This window comes from Camelus dromedarius, chromosome 18, assembly GCF_036321535.1.
Source record: "Camelus dromedarius isolate mCamDro1 chromosome 18, mCamDro1.pat, whole genome shotgun sequence".
In the NCBI taxonomy this organism is placed as follows: Eukaryota; Metazoa; Chordata; class Mammalia; order Artiodactyla; family Camelidae; genus Camelus; species Camelus dromedarius.
The window spans coordinates 24,629,931-24,643,254 of NC_087453.1; the positions used below are offsets into that span (position 1 = coordinate 24,629,931).

The 13,324-nt window shown below is 40.6% G+C and overlaps 1 protein-coding gene across 3 annotated transcripts in view; it reads left to right on the forward strand.

The window, feature by feature from the left end:
- Positions 1-13,324, forward strand: part of ATRN (attractin) — a 121,968-nt gene that overhangs the window by 98,475 nt on the left and 10,169 nt on the right. For all 3 annotated transcript variants that reach the window (XM_064475845.1, XM_010988268.3, XM_064475844.1), the window contains 2 exons: positions 11,198-11,276; positions 11,856-11,963. In XM_064475845.1, the coding sequence (XP_064331915.1) occupies positions 11,198-11,276; positions 11,856-11,963 (187 nt within the window). The remainder of the gene's footprint in view (positions 1-11,197; positions 11,277-11,855; positions 11,964-13,324) is intronic.

Genomic DNA, 13,324 nt, shown 5'->3' on the forward strand with positions numbered 1-13,324 from the left:
AACAGTTGCATGAATTAACACTTCTCCAGCAGGAATGTAATTTCTCTTACGTTTCTGCCGATTTCTCTTACTACTACTATTACTGTCTCTCGTTATTTTTAATTTGCTAATCTAGGAGGTATCATTGGTACCTTGTTTTAATTTGGGTTTATGTATAAGTGATATTTACTGATCTGTTACACCTTACAGTTCTTGTTTTGAGTTACTTATTAATATCATTTATTCATATTTCTTTTGAGATGTTTGCCTTTTTCTTAATGATATTTAGAACCTCATTATATTTTGTGATTATTAACATATATTCAGTTGTTTGTGTTTTAACCCCATTTATGATATTTTCTACCAAGCAGATCTGTCAGGTTTTTTCCTGTATTTTCTTCATGAGTATTTTGTCTTTTGTTGTTTTTTCATATTTAGGTCTTCCTTTATCCATCTTGAATCTATTTGGATTATAGCTTTACTATTTTTCTAAATGGATAGGCTTCAGAAATTTATCAGTGAATCAAGGGAGGATATTAATTACCTCAACTCCAAAGCCATACCATCCACTAGGCTAGGGATTCACTCTCTATTTATTTTGGGGTTTTTTTTTTCAGAGTATGTCCATCTTAGCTCTTTGGAGCTAAGTGGGCATCACAGGACCTCTGTGCTAATGATGTAATGCCAGCAGTATGGAATGCTGGAAATTTGATTACATTTCCTCCCATTCACAAGGAAATATCTTCTTTCCACAGAAATGTAGATTTCAAAAGGAAATTGCCCTCTCATGCTACCACAGAAAAATTAAAATCCCAAAATCTTTTTCCACCCCTCCCAACATTTTTTCATTATGCTAAGTGCTAAGCAGCCTGGATTCACTGACACCAGCCATCTTCCATGGTCCCTCCAGAGTGGGACCAAAGAATCATTCATATTTTTGCAGATTATATGTCCCTCCAAGGTAGTTGTCATTCCCTTCCTTTTTGGCCTTGTGAGCAGCAGGGCCTGGAGGAGTGGTACACTTACCTAGTTCTCCTCTGCATTTGCCTCACAGGTACTTACCTGATCCCACTGGCCTGTCATATTGTTACTCTTCCAGAGCCCAGCCTGCCTACTCTGTCAAGTCCTCTCCTGGCACATTCACCACACAGTCCACCTCTTCTCGGACTCTGCCCTACTCATGTTTTTATTATAGCACTTAATCACCCTTTAATCAGTTACTTAACAGTCTGGAGTTTAAGGGAAGCCCATTCATAAACAAACCTGTAATTTGACATGCAGAGATGAACAGAGCCAACTGGAGGCCTCTCCTACAAGTTTCAAATTGGGTTCTGAGAGCCTGGAATTGATATCTTATGACTCTGAGCCCTACTTGTGCCTTAGAACTCACCAGAGAAGCTTAAAAAGGAAACAACAGCTTGGGCCCTATCCCCAGAGATGCTGATTTAATTGGTCTGGTGTGGGACTGATCATTGTGATTTTTTTTTCTCTTTACATTTATCTATTTATTTTTAATTTACAATGTTGTATTAGTTTCTGCTGTACAGCATAGTGATTCAGTTATACAATGTATTTACATGTTCTTTTTCATTACAAGTTTCTACAAGCCATTGAGTATAGTTTTATGTATTATACAGTAGGACCTTGTTTATCTGTTCTGTACATAGTAGCTTGTATCAGCCAATCCCAGATTCCGAATATATCCATCCTTCCCTCTTCTACCCCCAGAAACCATAAGTTTGCTTTCTATGTCTATGAGTCTCTTTCTGTTTTGTAAATAAGCTCTTTGGGTCATTTTTTTTAGGTTCCACATATAAATAATACCATATGATGTTTGTCTTTCTCTGACTGACTTACCTCACTTGGTATGATAAACTCTGGGTCCATCTGTGTTGCTGTAAATGACATTATTTCATTCCTTTTTATGGCTAAGTAGTGTTCCATTGTATATATACAGCACATTTTCTTTATCCATTCGTCTGTCAGTGGACATTTAGATTGCTTCAGTGTCTTGGCTATTTAAAAAGTGCTGCTGTGAACATTGGGATTCATATTTCTTTTCGAATTAGAGTTTTCTCCAAATATATGCCCAGAAGTGGGACTGCTAGATCATATGATAACTCTGTTTTTAGTTTTTTAAGGAACCTCCTCAGCATTCTCCATAGTGGCTGCATCAGTTTACGTTCCCACCCACAGTGTACAAGGACTCCTTTTCTCCACACCCTCTCCAGCGTTTATTATTTGTAGACTTTGATGAGGCCATTCTGACTGATGTGAGATGATACCTCATTGTAGTTCTGATTTGCATTTCTAGAATAATTAGTGATGTTGAGCATCTTTTCATGTGCCTGTTGGCCATCTATATATCTTCTTTGGATAAATGTTTATTTAGATCTTCTGCTAATTTTTTGATCAGGTTGTTTGGTTTTTTGACATTGAACTGTGTGAGCTGCTTGTATATTTTGCATATTAATCCTTTGTTGGTTGCATCACTTGCAGTATTTTCTCCCATTCCATAGGTTGTCTTTTTGTTTTGTTTTGTTTATGGTTTCCTTTGCTGTGCAAAAGCTTTTAAGTTTAATTAGGTCTCATTGTTTATTTTTGTTTTTATTTCCATTACTCTAGGAGACAGATCCCCCAAATACTGCTGTGAATTATGTGAAAGAGTGTTCTGCCTGTGTTTTCCTAGAAGTTTTATATTATCTGGTCTTAAATTTAGGCCTTTAATCTATTTTGAGTTTATATTTGTATATAGTGTTACAAAATGTTCTAATTTCATTCTTTTACATGTAGCTGTCCATTATCCCAACACCACTTATTGAAGACACTGTCTTTTCTCCATCGTATATTCTTGCCTCCTTTGTCATAGTTGATTTTTAATCTCATAGCATTGTGATCAGAGAAGATGCTTGATGTGATTTCAGTTTTCTTAAGTTTGCCAAGGTATGCTTTGTGGCCCAGCGTGTGGTCTATCCTAGAGAAAGTTCCATGTGCGTTTGAGAAGAATGTGTGCTCTGCTGCTTTCTGATGGAATACTCTGTAGATCTCAGTTAAGTCCATCTGGTCTACTGTCATTTAAGGCCTGTGTTATTGAGATATTTTAAAGGCTCTCCAGTGATTCTTATGTTCAGATAGCTTTGCAAAACCCTGAGTTACAATAACAACCTACTCAAAAAATGGGCAGAAAACCTAAACAAATATTTCTCCAATGAAGACATATAAATGGCCAACAGGCACATGAAAAAATGCTCGATATTGCTAACTATCAGAGAAATGCAACTGCAATGAGTAACCACTATATGTAAAATAGATTTAAAAAACCAGATTTCTTCTGTGTAGCACAGGGAACTATATTCAATATCTTGTAGTAACCTATAATGAAAAAGAATATGGAAACAAATATATGTATATATATGTATGACTGAAACATTATGCAGTACACCAGAAATTGACACCTTATAACTGACTATATTTCAATTAAAAAAAAAAATTTGCAATGAGGTATCATCTGACACCAGTCAGAATAGCTAACATTAAAAAGTCCACAAATGATAGATGCTGGAAAGTGTGTGGAGAAAAGGGAACCCTCCTACACTGTTGATAAGAATGTAATTTGATGCAGCCACTATGGAAAACAGTATGGAGATTCCTTAAAAAACTAAAAATAGACTTACCATTACATTTAACATAAAGACATAGCATTTAGAGTTAAGGAATATTTGACAAAATATGCCATTTAGAAATTTGAATTAACCATTATCAGTTTATGAAAATAGACTTACCATATGATCCAGCAGTCCCACTCCTGGGCGTATATCCAGAGGGAACTCTAATTCAAAAAGATACATGCACCCCAGTGTTCATAGCAGCACTATTTACAATAGCCAAGACATGGAAGCAACCTAAATATCCATCGACAGATGACTGGATAAATAAGTTCCTTCCCTCCTCGTTACTTTTCATTTTTAGAGACTTTGTTTAAAGCAGTTCTAGGTTCACAACAAAATTGAGGGGAAGTTACAGAAATTTCCTGCCTCCGCACATGCATAGCCTCCCCCTGTTGTTAGCATCACTCACCAGAATTGTACATTTTTTGCTGAGGATGAAGACGAACCTCAACCAATACATTGTAATCATCCAAAGTCCATAGTTTACCTTAGGGTTCACACCTGGTGTTGCACATTGTGTGGGGTTTGGACAAATGTATGACAACGTATCCGTCATCATAATACACAGAATGTTTTGACTACCCTAAAAGTCCTCTGCTGGAGCCCCTTTTTCGCTTTTCAGCTCTCTCTAACCTGGCTTCCATCCCCATACCCCATCTAATTTATTTTTGTTGAGGACAACTAAAATATAGCTGTTGCCAAATCCAAAACTTACTTTTCAGTTCTTATGTTTTTGGCTTCTCAACAATATCAACCAACTGATCATCCCATCAGTGAGACTCCTCTTGCCTTCTGTGACCCCATACTGCCCTGAGACTGCTCTTTCTTGGCCTCCCTTGCACTGTCTTTTCTATTCAACATGTCACTGTTAGTATTCTCCCAGAACTCGACCCTGGCTCTCTTTTCACTCATGTTCTCTGGTTGAATTCTTCCATCCCCATCTGCAGCATAACATGCCCAGAAATGAACTTGTTGATCCTTCCTCTCCAGTCTTCCCCATATCACTGACTGGCAACGTCATGCCGCCAATTCCAAGTCACGCCTCTCCCTTTGACACCCAACAGGCACCCTCACCACATCCCAGCAGTTCTAGTTGTCAAACCTATCAGTCTGCTCTGCCTCCACTCCCCACCCTGGCCCTAACCATCCCAGTCTCGTCTGGACAATTTCAATTGATTGTGGCTTCTCTGCAACCCACAAAAAGTCCAAAGGAGACCTTTAAAGTCATGAGTTAGTATCTAACTGCTTCTGTCATATCCTGTGGCTCTGCATTGTATCTTAAATATAAACCAGGGTCCTCTGTTCACCTCTCCACCTTCACCTTGCGCTACCTTCCTCTGTGTTCCCATTTCATGAGCCTCCTTCTGTTCTTCCAAAGCACCGAGCTGCTTCCCACCTTCCATCATTTGTTCATACTTTTCCTCCTTTCTGGGATGCTCTTCCCCCTACCCTTCATCTGTATACTTTTACAGATGAAGTAAAAATTTTTACTTGTTTTTTCCAAACAAAAATCAATTCTTTGACATCAACTGGCTGTCGTACAGTTCAATTCAGTTCTGACACTAACCACTCGGAATTAGTGCCCACTGTACAGTTAAGGGCTCAGTCCAGCAGACTGCTCCCACTTCCGACGTCAGCCACAGGTGAGTCCCCAGGCTGCCCGCACTTCTTCCTGGCAAACCACGAGTTTAGAAGTTCCCAATGACCACCTCCTCTCAGATTCAACAGTTTGCTAGAATGACTTGCAGGACTCAGGCAAGCACTATACATTTAATTACAGGTTTACTATATAGAATACAACTCAGGAACAGCCCAGTGGAAGAGATGCATAGGGCAAAGTTTGGGGGCACAAGGGCGAGCTTGGAGCTTCCATGCTCTTTCTGGGCACTGCACACTCCCAGCACATCAAAGTGTTCACCAGCCCCAAAGCCCCCCAAGCCTCGTCATTCCTCGTGTCTCCAAGGTTTCATTGAATAGGCATAACTGGTGAAATCGCTGGTCTTTGGTGATTGAACTCCGTCTCCAGCCCCTCTCCCCTCCCAGCAGGGAGATGCACTGGGGAACTGAATGATCTAACCCCCCTAATCACTTGATTGGTTTTTCTGGTGACCAGTCCCTGTCCTGAAGCTGTTTAGGTCCTTCCCTCCCAAGAGGGAAAGAAAGACACTCCTGAATTACATCTCCATAAACCTGTTATAAAAAATAGGTAACTCAGACTCAGAGACCGTATCATTTTTTCAAACCCTTCTGTAGTGTATAAATTACTTTGTGCAAATAACTAGTAAAGATATATTTGAAAGATTTTTTAATCAAAATTTTAAAAGTAGTTGTTTCCTTCTTAATGCTGAGAAATAATCTGTGTGAAGGTAAACCACAGTTTTTTCACATCATGATGGACATTTGGATTGTCTCCAGTTTTTGACTACTACAAGTAAAGCTGTTATAACCATTTGTGTAAAAAGATGGGAGAGGACACTCCTATCATGCAGGGGATTTCAAGGGTTTTAAGAACTCTGCCAGGAACTCAGGATCAAGACCATATATTTGTTTCTTACTATATCACACTCATCCTTCAAATTTTGAGACCCAGTGTCCCTTCCTCCAGGATTCCCCCAGACTAAATCCTCTCCCCTGGTTCTTCTCGCCCATGGAACTGTATTCTTTTTCATCATGGTACATGTCACAGTGTTGTACTTGCTAATTATCTGTATTCATGGTTAGATCCTAAGCTTCAAGGGAGCAGGCACACTGTCTCTTGTTCACTCCCGTGTACACACATCTGCAGCACCTAGCACTGAGTCGTGCTTAAACATGTGGAAAGTAAACTAGACCTTCGGGAGAAGTACAAAGTCATGAGGAGCCACAGGCACCAGCCTCCCTGAGGGGAAGGAGCTGGTGCTGCTGGCTAGTGGAAATGCAGCAGCCCTGTGCTACTCAGCGGCCCCAGTTAGCAGGTGTGTTACATTCTTGGACTGTGTGTATGGAATGAGATGACTCTGCTACCAAGTACCAGCCTAGTGAGGATCAGTCACTTCAGCTGATGGTGGAAGACGGAGTGACACCATCAGAATTTGTCAGGGTAGCATCTTTAGGGACTACAGTCTGTAGGAAACAGGGCAGGTGGTGTTCTCATCACTTCTCCCTTTTGAAAGTGGGGACCTTTGGAAAAGAATCCAGAACTTCGTTTTTTTCTGAATTTTGTTTAGGAACTCGGAATGATGAGCTTTTAGCTGAGAATAGAGTCCTTTTCATGAGCATGGGGAAGAAAATATTTTCCCAGAGCAAGTTAACCAGGTCCAAAAGGATATATATGAAACATAAGGAGAGAAGGAATGGTACCCAGATAATCCTGCACACTCAGAACAACAGGTCATAGCACACGGAAGAGAGAAGGAGAGTTGGGGGTCAGAGTGGAAGGGGGCAGCTCAGTGATTCAAATGAGAAAATGTCAGTATGAGGTAAGTTAGAAAAGGACTCCCAGACTTGGGCACAGTGAAGAGTAAACTCTAGATTCTGATAAATCCGTTAAGCCCTCTTGGTGTCTTGTTGAGATGCCCCCTCCGACTCCAGTAGAAGCCTTGTGTATAAAGAGGGAAATAATACGACCTATTTGCTTGCTCTAAAAATCCAATGAGGTGATGTATGTGGAAGACTATCTGGGAGTGAAGTGCTATTGTGGTCAGGATGGTGACTGTTAGTAAAAGCAGGAGAGACAGACACACACTCTGTGGAAATCTGTGTGGCTGGAGTTAGAGGTGCCTTAGAGGGTAGCATTTGGATGAGGATGAAAAGGAGAAGCAGGCAGTGACGTCCTGCCACCTGGCCAAGAGGAGGTATTGTAATGGGAATTCCTAATATAAGCAAGATACAGTGTTTTTAGAAAACTTTTAATTATCTGAACTTCTGCTAAGACTCTTGTCAGATGGACAGCAGACATTTTGACAAATCCACGACTTGTTAATCATTTCATTTTCCAGAAGATGGAAGTGATATGGGGACCTGCCACTTTGAATCTGATTCAGACCAGAATGGTAAAGTGCAGATCATCACAGGAGCTTGTGCAGAAGCAGCAGTATCTCTGTGTTTAGATTGGCTGGGAGGTCAAGGTCAGGCCAAGAAATGATACGTAGTTTTAGGAAGGCTGGACAGGAAAAGATACACGTTATTTAATGGCCTTACCCTCCAGGAGGAAGTTTCACTATGCTCTCAAAATATTCTAGCTATGCAGTTACAGTTAAACTGGTGAAAAAGACACCGCCAAACACTGAGCTCTCAGGCGAATTGTGAGTTTTCAAAGATATATACAAAAGGGGGAAAAAGACCTAGAATCAAAGCATGACTTTTTGAGAATGGTCTCAGGGAAGTGCAAGCCTCTCATAAGCAGGGACAGGTTTAGGACAAAAAGGTCAATGGATTCTTGTTTTCTCCTTAGGTGCAGAGCTAAAAGGAAGTGAGACCCTTAGCCCGTGGCCAGTGTCTTTGTGTTGAAAGAGAAAAATACACTTCTTCTTGAAGAATGATCTTTGAATGCCATTGGCAAAATGTCAGTAATTTTCAAGGCTCAGTAGTGGACTTACTGAGATTGACTAGGTCATTCTCTACTTTTGTGTATGTTCAAAAGTTTCTGTGATATTTTTTAAAGTTACATTTGTATTTAAAAAATATACAAAACTGTTGACAAGAGGGACTGCAGTAGGATGAACACTGAGGCACAGCCTTACCTGTACCCAAATTAGTGGTAGGAAAAAGACGGGAGGGGTTTCAGCAAGTGCCATCTTTTTTGAAATAACTAGTAAATTCTTCATTGCTGTGTTACCCTAGGAGCCGTCAGGCATGTTACCAGCTTTGAGGGACAATCACTGTGTGTTGGTATTCTGTTTGTGTCTCTTAAAAAAGCTGGAAAGGTAGAAGGAACCAGGTTGTTGGTGTTTTCAGCAGGTCTGCATTAAAGACAGAAGCCCCACTGAGGCCTGGGGGGAAAGGGGCACAGACAGACCTTCTGAGCTGCCCTGTTTCCTAGCTCTGCGCTGAGGGTCGTCCCAGGAAGGGCCTCTGAGTGACATCAGAGTCCTCACCTCTGAGGCCAGCCCCGTACTCAGCAGCACCTTGACCAACTCATTGGCCTCGTGCCTTCCATGTGGATTTGCTGCCTCCTCGTGTTCATCTCTTAGAATAAAAATAACAAAAAGCAGGATTACAAGGGAAAGAAGGCAAGACTATGCATGGAAACCATGAAAGACAGAAAAGGTTACTCTTCTCAGATTTCTTCACTGCTTCTTCCTGTTCTCCCCAACTTCTCAGTGTTGGGGTGTCCTCAGAACACTCTTCTCTGTATTCACTCCCTTGGGGGCCCCATCCAGATTTATTACTTCAAATACTGTGCAATTTGCTGATGACTCTCAAATGCCATCTCCAGCCCCAACCTGACACCGGCCCCCAGGCTATTCTGCCTGTTCACAACATCTCCCCGTGCCGGTCAGATAGGTGTGTAAGGTCTCCACATGTCTAACGCTGAACTCTGCTGTCTCCCACCTGCTCCCCCGAGCCGTCCCCGCCTAGGTTGATGGCAAATTCCTCAGGCCAAAGACCCTGGCTTTTCTCTTTCTTTCACACCCGACATCCAGCCCATCAGGAAATCCTGTTGTCTCAACCTTCCAAAGTGCTTTTCACACGTCCTGGTTTGAGCCACCCTCATTTATCGCCTGGACTCCTGTTCTTTCTCTTTCTGCCATTGCCACTTCAGTGGTCTCCCCAGCGTAAGTTAGATCATAATACTTCTCTGCTCAGAAACCTGCACTGGCTCCTCATCTCAGTAAAATCCAACACCTTTATTTTAATGCCTGTAGGACCCTCATGATCTGCCATCCCCTTCCCTCTATGTCTTTATCGTTAGCCTGACTTCCTTTCACTCCAGGCACGTCCTTGCCCCAGACTTTGCGCTGGCTGGCCCTGCTGCCCAGGCTCGTTTCTCCAGAATTCCCCTGAGCTGCCTGCTGCACATCCTCCAAGTCTTTGCCCAGATGAGACCTTCTCAAGAATTAAAGCCCCCCTACTCTGTCTATTCTGCTTTAGAGTGCCACAGGCACTCCGAACCTCCTTACCCTTACTGTCTATTTATGTAGCATTTACACCCTCTGACAGGCTCTATAATTTACTTATTTATATTGTTTACTATTTGCCTCCATCCGCTGGCACCAAAGTGGTCTTTTGTTCTCTTCATTGACGTATTCCATGAGCCTAGAAGAGGACCTGGCCCAGTAAATTACTGATTAAAAAAAAAATTGACACTGTCAGGAGGAAGGATCATCAGTGTTAGGATGGCCAAGAGGCCCAGCAAATTAGGGACTGCAGGCTCCCCATGGAGTGGTGACCCTGGGCTCCTCTTCTGTCAGAGTACCCATTGGACAAGTTTGCTCTCTTGTTCATCTTGGGGAGGCGTAGGCTGAGGGAAGCTTAATTTCTGTTTGTGAAAGGACAGAAGCCCCGTCCTCCTGGCACCTCTGAGTGCCTGTCTCCAACCAGCCCGGGAGTCACTGCGGCTGCCTTTCACAAAGCCAACCCCATCGTGCAAACACAGAGCTCAGCAAGAGGGTGCCTGTAGCAAGCCCCCTTTACAAGTTAGAGTGAAAATGCCAGTTTTAAAATTATTTAAGCAGCAATCTGTTCTTAGAAACAATAATTAGTACATACATGTAAACTAAAAAACAATGCAGTATACTGTATATATGTATTTACATGCGATATGTGTGTGTACAGTCGAACTGTAATAATTCTATCTAATAAAACTGAAAAGGGAGGGAAAGAAATTATTCAGGCAATTACCTAAGAGGTTTATTTGTTAAGCTCACTAGTCCTTTTAAAGCAGAAGTCAGTCATTCTCTTTGCTGTTGCAGTAGCTTTTCAAACCATTCAGTGTCTGGTTTACTGTTGAGAGAACATTGAAACCATTTGCAGTTACAAGACCCCTGGGAGTTATTCTCTCCCAATACTTTTAAGAAAGCTGTTGGCATGAGTTTGTTTTATTTTATTGAAAAAAAATTTACTTTGTAAAAATATAATTGAGTGTATATATATATGTATGTATATATATATAATTACATATAAATTTCTTGTTTACTTATGAAAAGCTGGTTGTTAACTTTTGATAATTAACTTTTCTAATTTCTTTGGACTTTACTAGTAAATGTTTGCTAGTTTGATTAAATAGCATGCTTGTTATTTGTCATAATTATTATAGAATTATTTTTCTTATTTGGGATGAGCCATGATGCGCATCCTGATAAAGACCCAGCAGGAGGTCAAGGCTCTCCTCTCTCGGAGTACCTTGTGGTGGAGACAGAACAGTCTAGTGGCTGGGTTGGGAAAGCCAGCTTATTACAGTCTGCTCACACTTTGTTTCCTGTGGACCAGGGCTTGGTTGTGATGACTCATCAGAAAGGAGCTTGGAGTTGGTATTTGGAGGGTTGTTCCCCTGCCTGGCCTGAGGTGTGGGTGACAGCCTGCTGAACCTGGGGGCTGGGATAATAACTCGGTACTTTCCTTTCTCACAGTTGTTTCCTCTCTTTGCTCCTGGTGGCTGCTGTGGTTTGGAAGATCAAACAAAGTTGTTGGGCTTCCCGACGTAGAGAGGTAAGCCTCAGTGGAAGATTAATGACTTCCCGTAAGAGCAGGTATTCATATCCAGGCCTCCCTAAACCCAGAGCCCCTCCTTGCCCCTCTACTCTGCAAAACTTCGTTTATTTATGTGTTTGGCTTATACCACCTCTGAATAAAGAGCTCTTTTAGTTCCTGTCTGCTGTGTAACAGAGAACAGGTTTTGTTGCTGTGTAAATGCTTGGTTCAAGTTTCAGCAGGAAGAAAGAAAGCCTGCTAGTAATAATAATAACATATGAGGAGATAGGATAATTCATTTAATGTATTTAACAAGCAGGCATCATAGCATTATATCCATCAGGACATTAGTATGTATCTCTAACAGATAAGGACTTTTTCTTTAATGTAAGAACAATACTTTTATCACAGCCAACAAAATTAAAAGTCTTAATGTTGTCTGTTACCTGGTCCATGTCCAGTTTTCCCCAACCATCTCAAATATATTGTTTTGGACTTGATTTATTTGAATCAGAAAGGATGAGATGTTTTTATACATAGTATCCTGTAACAATACTCAGTACTCATTGCATTAATGGTTGCTGTGTTGCTCATCAGCAACTTCTTCGAGAGATGCAGCAGATGGCCAGTCGTCCCTTTGCCTCTGTAAACGTTGCCTTGGAAACAGATGAAGAGCCTCCTGATCTTATTGGGGGGAGTATAAAGGTAAGCTTGAGATTCAAAAGTCCCTATAACTTAACTTGCCAAAACTCACGCTTCTAAGTCTGGGTAACCAGAGAGAGCAAGAGTGTCATTCTGTTGCCTCTTATGTTGTCCTCTCTCTTTTTAATAATAAGTCAACACACTGAAGGTATTAGGTAGTCTTTTGCTTTCATTTTCCAGTCGTTGATTCATTTTGTTAAGCAGTCTCATGTTCAGGGGATTTTAAAATATAAATAATTTGTCTGATATTCTTTTAAGTTTTTTGTGGTGTAATACTTGAAAACTTGAAAATAGCTAAACTGAACCATTTTTCTTTATAAATATTTTGGGGGATTTTTTTAAAGGAAGAAAAGTCATAATTGATTATGAATTCTGTGGAAGATAAATAATTCTGACACCCCACCCCATGATGAAGAATGTGATAAGACTCTCTCTTTTGACAAAACGATGAAATATTTCAGATTCTCTTGGGAAACTGCTGTGTGTGTGTGTGTGTGTGTGTGTGTGTGTGTGTGTGTATGAATGACCTATATGTCCTAACATACTTAATAAAGCATTACTGAGCTCACAGGAAGTAGGTGAAATTTCCAGGGACAGCTCTTCTTTCTTTCTTCCAAGAAAAAACAAACCATGAACCATAACCAGAACCAAATGTGATCTAAAGTGGTTCTAGACTGGTAACATGCCACAACTCTCAGCTAAAGTAGAAACAGATTCTGTCTGTAGGAAAACATACCCAATTCAGCTGTGTAGAATTCCCACAGATCAAGATCAAACAATCAAAGATCACCAAGGATGAGAGAAAAGCCACCATGAATAAGAGTCGGCAGAAACAACAGAATTGACATCTAAAGAACAATATAGCTCTGTATGAAATGTTTAATACAGAAATGAAAGATCGAATAATAAAGATGAGGAAGCCATGAGAGTCAAGAATGGCCAAGCAGATCTGAAAAAGAACCAAAGGGAAATGTTATAAATCGAAAATACAGTAGTTGAAATTTTTTAAATAACTAAATTTACATGTTAAACAGCACATTAGACACAAGTGAGGAGGGAGCTTTTGAGCTGGAAGATGAATCTGAAAAAATTGTACGAAATGCACACCTGAAATTAACACAACATTGTAAATCAAGTGTACTTCAATTAAATAAATAAATAAGTTTTTAAAAAAGAAATGTTTGGAGGAAATGAAAAAAAAATTAAAAATAAAAATAGAATTATATGAGCCAGCAATCCCATTTCTGGGTATGTACCCAAAAGAATTGAAAGCAGAGTCTTGAAAGTGTATTTTCACACTCCTGTGTGCACAGCAGCATTATTCACAGCTAAAAGTTGGAAGCCACCCAAGTGTCCATTAACAT